A 6,938-nucleotide genomic window follows, 5' to 3' on the forward strand; every position below is an offset into this window, starting at 1 on the left:
CAGGACCTCCTCATCCTCCCTGACCTCTCTGCACAAAAACTATAATCCTCTTTAAATAATGGATGTCTTATTTACACACTTTGATGACAATACCCTCTAAGAGTTTTCTAACGCTAAGCTCCTGCTATGTGGAAATAAGAACGTCCATTATTTACAGGGTGGTATATTTTCAGTGCCTTTGTTTTCTTTCTTCTTCCGTTCCGTCCTGTCCTCTGCCCTCCACAGCCTTTTTCTAGAAAACCCAGGTGACGGGGACCCACTGGGGGTTTTTAGAAACCGTTTCCAGGGCAGCCTTGACGGTGCGGTAGGTCTCGTCCAGGTTGTCGTTGACGACGCTGAGGTCAAAGTACTGACCGTAGGCCGCCTGGATCTTGCTGCTCTCGTTGCACGTCCTCTGCAGCTCTTCATCCTGAGACGGAAGACACATGACTTGGTTTTGCGTGTTCTTACTGAAGTCTTACTGGAATCACAGGAGAAAATGTTTTGTCTGGGAGTGTTTCTTACCGTCAGTGTCTTAGTAACCACCCCGGCCTCTGCAGCTGACTGGTTCATCGCCTTCAGCACCTCGAAGTCTGGGGACTGAAGGAACACCACGTAGGGCAGGAACTCAGAGGTCCTCAGCACTTTGAGAGACTAGAATGTAACACGAACACACAAACATTTAAAACAACTGGGTTTAGCGGGCTGGAGTTTCCTGACTGGTCACAGTGAAACTTTGTACTCTCCTAAGACATCATTGATGTTCAAGATGTCCTTGAGCAAGACACATGACACTCAACTGACTGAATGGAGCTTTACGGTGGCCAGCACTGCCAACTGGTGACTAGAAAAATATCTGTGTGTGTGCTCCTAATATTTTATCCAACTCATGTATGGAAAGGAAGGATCAAGAACATGCCGTCCTAAACAACACAACAGCTTACAGGCTGAAAGAGTACAATAGAGTTGAATAAGTGCCTCTCTGAACCTTAAGTTATAATTATCACTGAGGTTGTACACAGGATTATTGTATTGCATTACAGTGTACATGGGTGTCTGTTTTTCTGGGTCATCACTGTAAGAGAGTTGCTTTATTGAACTACAAGTATGAAGAGGTGCCATGACAAATGATAAAAACCTGAAAGAAATGACTTCATTTAGGCTCCTTCAAGCTGCACTAATCAATGTTTTAATCTTAAAAATGGATCACATGATTATGTGTGATGTCAACAGGGTCCCTTGTATGCCGAAACCACAAAGAACTATCACCACACTCTCCAGTTCCCTTCAGCCTTACGAGGGATCGTAGCCATTTAGAGCCACGTGTTTTGGGTTTACGGCCCACCGCCTGGTTTGGTTCGCTCTCACCGCTCTCACAGCCTCGTTTTCAACAGCAGGCACCCATGTACATCACCTGTCCAGCACCAAACAGCAGACAAACAAAGCTAGCAACTAGCTGGTGAACACAGTGGAGCGTTTAGCAGCCAAAGGGCCAGATATTTTCATCAGGAGCTGGTTGAGATCAAAACAGAGCTAAAAGATAGTGAACACTCTAATGTTGCTCTGTGTCTGCTGGATGTGTAAAATGGCTAAAACAGGGTTTTAAGTTCCATCATAACGTGTTTGTGGTGTGCGTACCTGCGGGTTAGCATCCAGGATGCAGACGCGTCCAGCCTCGACCACCTCATGTATGGAGTCGATCTTGATTCCGTACAGGTTGCCGTCATACTCTCCGTGTTCAAGATAGCGGCCGTTCTTGATGTCGGTCTCCATCTTGCTGCGGCTGGTGAAGGCGTACATCCGGCTCTCGCGATCGCCCTTTTTGGGCTTTCTGGAGGTGTCTGAACAGATGAAAACACCCACTCATTTATGCACACACAGGTATTTCCCCTTCCCTTTTTGTTCCCCTTAAGACGAAGAATCACATGTATTTTCTTTATCAGTTTGTTCCTCCTCTTGAATAAAACTATGTGATGTTTACACAGAAATTACTTTAGATTAAACTCATATTAAGGAAAACGTTAATGTGTTTAGTAACAGACTACGTTAAATGTCATACATGGAATGGTGGTGCCAAATAGAAGTGGATCCCTCAGTAAGAGCTTGTTCTTCAGTCTTCGCCGCCCCACACCCTGGGCACCAATCAAAATCAGAGTTTTCCTTTTGAAAGGCGGGACCTTGGCCACCTCCTCATAGAGCAATATCTCATGTCTGTCAAACTCTGAAAGAGGAAGAAAGAGAGGAAGGATTAAAGGACGGAAAGCCGGCAGGAGGGAGAGACATGTGAACAAAAAGAAGAAAAGAAGGACAACTTGGGAAAAATAGGGCATCACTTAACTACAGGACCAATGAAATGACAGCATGTTTAACAGGAAAGGCTTTCTTACCTGCATTTTTGGTGGTCACATACATCATTTTCTTCTTCTTCTTCCCACCAACACCAGTACAAAGATTCCCTGTCACATAAATGGAGCATTCAGAGCCTGAATAATGCTTCATGCTTGTCAACGCAGCTGACTTGTATCAACATAAGATTTAATGTTCGTGTGTATCCTTATCAGGGGAATTAGCTCTATCTGCAGAACACTCTTTGCTGCTCAGATTTTTTAAGAGCTCCCTTGAAGAGCCCAGCTTTTTTGCCAAATTTAACTGTAAAGCCCTTGGGTTCATTAAAGCTCCTTTGATGACTGGTATTTACATTTGTTTGGTCTCAAATAAAACTCTCAATCTGACATTTATTTTGCAGATCCGGCATTTCACCACCAGATGGCAGTGTAAACAGCAGAATGGGAACAATGGCACACAATGTATAGCAGGGACGGTCAGAACAAAGACAGTCTCTAAAAACATAGGCTATACCTTCAACCCTCAGGTCATCTGTATTTGCCCTAAATCCCCAGATCTTTAAGCTGTAAAGGGCTACTAATGTATCACTCATACACGAAATGCAGAATTAAAAGGGTTTATTTATATCATTAGATGTAAACCCTTCTAACTCTTCTGCAATCTTCTCCCGGTCATCATGATGTGCTAATTCACTTTAAATCTTTCTCCATTAATAATTACTCTTTCATTGATCATCACCATTTTTTCATTGCTTCCATTGTTCGTTCTTTCCAGTCACCTGCAGGTGCCAGTTCCACGTCTCTCTTAACAAACGCTTTCCTCTTCTCCTCCAGCATCTGACTGGGGATCAGTCCAGCGCTACCACCCTCCACATGACGGGCCTGTGTTACACACACACAGAACATGTACATACATCGATTACAAAAACACTCATGATTCTGTGTCCATTTTCACCAAAAGGAAATCTACATTTGAGCAATGTTCTGAAGCTTCACGAAGAACTGAAAATGGATGTACACATACATGCACATGCACACATGCTGGTTTTGTACCCCACCTGCCACCAGTTGACGTCATCCTGGTTGACTATCTGCAGGATGTCTCCTGTCTCAAACCTTAAGCCCGCCTCCTTACAGGGAATCAGGTTGTCATTGGCTGGATCATAGTCATAGTGACACTTAAAGAACACCTGGGGAAACACAGGTGTAGAGACGAGTCTTTATCTCAATAGGGATCTGACAATGTATGTCATTTAACTCATATATACATAACTCACAGCAAGAGCAACACTTGACAAGTAGTATGACCACGTGTGTCTACTCTGTGTGTAGTATTTGCATCTGTCACCTGTCTTGGCGGAATGGTTTCATGGTAGCTGGGCAGTATCTTCAGAACTACACTCCCACTGGCTGCTTGCAGCTCCTCCTGCAGCACCCTCGCGTCCTGGCCCACCTCTCGTCCGTTCACCTGTCAACACATTGGATAAATGAGAGATCACAAGAACTTGGCCAAAAACATCAAAACAGAGGACCCAGGACAGAACCATGAGGCACTCCACAGCAATTATGTATTTTCTTTAACTTTGGACGACCCAGGCTGTTTGCCCCTGCTTCCAGGGCTTTTGTGTTGACCTAAACTGACCAGATTTTGGAAATAGCAGAATTAGCCTTCAATGGTCTACCTTACCTCTTTGATTATATCTCCAACATGCAGCAGTCCTTGCTGGTCTATCATCCCTCCATGGAGGATGCGGGCTATAATCAGCTCACCACCCTCCACCTTGAATGTCACACCCTGAAACACAGTCGATGTAGTGTTGTTTCTATCATCACTGATATGAAAGTCAGCATTTAAAGCAGTAAGTAAATTCAAGCTACACATGACCTACTGTTGTGTACTGTATAACTACAAGCACAACATCAGGAATGTGGAACTGGGGCTCAGTTCGTTTACTGTAATGTCAATATTTTCTCGACATCTTTGAATCAATGATTAAATGTTTTTATAGCAAACACTAAGAGAGCTTAGAGCAGAGGAAGTGCCAACAAACATGGAATGAACTCAGCTCATCACCTGCGTTTATTTTTTAATGTTGCCTACCAGATGCTCCCCCGCCACTTTGCGTATGCCCACCATGCGGATTGCGTCAGGTGGAGGGGGCAGGTTGTGCTTGTGGCCGTCTTCTGGCTCGTGATCCACAAAATCGCATGGGCTCGGGGGTGGGCTATCACATGCCTGCGACGCCACTGAATCATGAGTCTCCAGTAGAGACTGAAAAGTCGAGAAATTAGAGCTAGATATGAAATATCAAAACAAAACACTATTTGCTCTTGTTGTCAAATTCTAATTCCCTGTTTTAACCAGTGATGATCTTTCTGATCTTTCCTGTGTGCAACGATTTACAAAAGCCTATTATTGTAAAATGAAATCCATTTTGACAGTGGCCTGCATTTTTCACCGTACTGCATGTACTGCATACGTGTGCGCTCCACACCTGGAAGTGAGGCTGTGTGAGTATGCTTGCGAGCTCAGCTGCAGTGTTGGAGCGGTGTGTGAAGGGGTCCAGGTCTCTGAGAATCTCCTGCAGGAGCTCCACGTTGTTCTCCCTCACCGGCGACAGACGCAGATCCTTCAGGCTCGCCTCCTGCTCCTAACACACATAGACACGTAACAAATGGATACACACAGACACAACAACGTGGCAGATGTGCGTTTTCACAAGTGTGTGCGCATAAACAGATGCACAAACACACGAGTCCATTTAATTATCAGGTATGTGAGACACACCTGAGGGCTCTCCATGATGCCTTTGAGGTAGATGAGGTCCAGGTCATTGGCCGTGGTGGAGCTGGTGGTGCTGTCACTCATTGCGTCCACCACTTGGGGCACTATAACACACACACAAATATAGACACACACACACACACACACAGAAGAGGGGCAGAAGGACAATAAGAGTGAGAGGAAAATGAGACGGAGACAAATGAGACAGAGCTGTTCTGGCTGTAACTGTGAGCCTGCTTTTAATTAAAACCTAGGATGTTACACACTGATCTTTTTGGCTTTTCTTTTTCATCTTTGATGTAGCTGTTGGACCTCTGCTCATCGTAGGGGGGATCATCATGGTGATCAAAGCTCGCTCAGCTCTCTATACTTTGATCATGGAGGTAACTCTATAGAGTAAATAGGCTACAGTATATTAAGGAATTGATTTTTTATAGTATATAGTTGAGAGAATATTACTGATCCGAGGCGAAAAAGGTGCAATAACAAATAATACTACTTCAGCACCACAGACAGCACCATGGATTCATCACTACACAGCACAGTTAGGATTCTGATATTTCAGAGCTGTGGTCAGGGCCAGAGATTCTACCTGAGTGAATGAGTCAGGCAGACTAGACTAACAAGTTCAACTAAAATAACCCTCCCTCCATCTCTGCTACTAGGGGATGGAGAGGGGGGATGGCAGGTTAAGAAGGGGGGTGCATTATGGTCATTTTGCTATGAAGAGGCATGGCATCCACCCTCACCTCCCCTGAAATCGCCTACTGCCCTGTTATCTTCCAGATTTAGCTAAAGCCACTGTGTGTAAAAACTACACACTGCTTACACATTACTCTGATGGCACAGGTTATTATTTGTTGAAAACTAAAACAGTGTCTTTGTACAGGGAAGTGGAGGGGGACAGCAGTGCGCCTGGCTGTCTGCCACTGGAATGTTCCACATTTTCACATCTTAAACATGTGGCCTTGAACTACATTCACTTTTCTTTTAAACAAACAGTATCTGGAATACTTTAGACCACAAGTTAAAAGTAACTAATCAAATAGAATATCAGTCAGTAACTACAGGCTTTTTAATATGCTTGTACAATCTGGAGCGTATTCTGTAACTACATACTTCTGACTGCTGTTATTGAAGCCAAAATGATATTGAATTTACTTTGAACTTCATCTGCAGCTAGTAATACAGGGGTGGTTTTTAACAGAAGCCATGCTCTACTCCAGTAATACTTAGGGAAACATTGCTTTTTCCCATATCACATATTCTTACACTGGTTTTCTTGTTTACTTTCTGTAAATTGGTTGTGAAGGTGGGATGTGGATAAAGTAAACATAGTGAACAATCAGAATTTAATTTTAAAAGAAGCTAAAGGGGGGAAGGTGTCTAGTCTCACCAGGTTCTGTCCTGGTGGAGGCCACAGGCATGGTAGAGCTTCAGTCAATCTGAGAGAGAAAGATAAAGTTTACCATAAAAAATCAACTCATTGAACATAGCACGAGTTATACCTACCGTCATCTATCCATAACAGTATCAGGGAGTTTCAACATGGCAGGGAATCCACTCAAAGAGCTCTTAATGCAACTAAGAGAAAATGTCATAATTTACAAATTCCAACTGAAATCTGTCTTAAAATATTGGATTTTGTCATCCAGCCCATTTCTCTGTGTGGTAGTGAAGCATGGGGTCCACTCAGTCATCACAGCCATACCCGCTGGAACAAACATCTAACAGAGTCTTTACATGCATAATTCTGCAGATGCATTTTCACACGTTATCTTAAATCTTAATCTTGAATCTTGAATCCAGCCCCCAGACACCCTCCATTC

The 6,938-nt window shown here is 43.7% G+C and overlaps 1 protein-coding gene across 2 annotated transcripts; it reads right to left on the minus strand.

Annotated features, from left to right (window-relative positions):
• Positions 1-232: 232 nt before the first annotated feature.
• Positions 233-6,536, minus strand: mpp2a (membrane palmitoylated protein 2a). 2 transcript variants are annotated; one of them, XM_041956878.1, is made up of 13 exons: positions 6,506-6,536; positions 5,113-5,213; positions 4,820-4,972; positions 4,426-4,596; positions 4,012-4,119; positions 3,673-3,792; positions 3,383-3,514; positions 3,104-3,206; positions 2,367-2,435; positions 2,039-2,200; positions 1,618-1,820; positions 505-633; positions 233-409 (listed from the first exon to the last, which is right to left on the minus strand). In XM_041956878.1, exons 1-13 carry the CDS (start codon positions 6,534-6,536, stop codon positions 233-235), a joined length of 1,659 nt encoding a protein of 552 aa, XP_041812812.1. The 2 variants fall into 2 exon arrangements, with proteins under 2 accessions (XP_041812812.1, XP_041812811.1); XM_041956877.1 differs by having other exon boundaries at positions 4,820-4,975.
• Between the last annotated feature and the right edge of the window lie 402 nt (positions 6,537-6,938).

Source organism: Chelmon rostratus, chromosome 17, assembly GCF_017976325.1.
Source record: "Chelmon rostratus isolate fCheRos1 chromosome 17, fCheRos1.pri, whole genome shotgun sequence".
NCBI classification, from domain to species: domain Eukaryota; kingdom Metazoa; phylum Chordata; class Actinopteri; order Chaetodontiformes; family Chaetodontidae; genus Chelmon; species Chelmon rostratus.

Coding starts and splice junctions, on each gene's coding strand:
- mpp2a (XM_041956877.1), bottom strand. CDS start 6,536: ATGCCTGTGGCCTCCACCAGGACAGAACCTG. Junction 4,976..5,112: donor GCATCATGGAGAGCCCTCAG/GTGTGTCTCACA, acceptor TATGTGTGTTAG/GAGCAGGAGGCGAGCCTGAA. Junction 2,436..3,103: donor CGTGGAACTGGCACCTGCAG/GTGACTGGAAAG, acceptor TTTATGTGACAG/GGAATCTTTGTACTGGTGTT.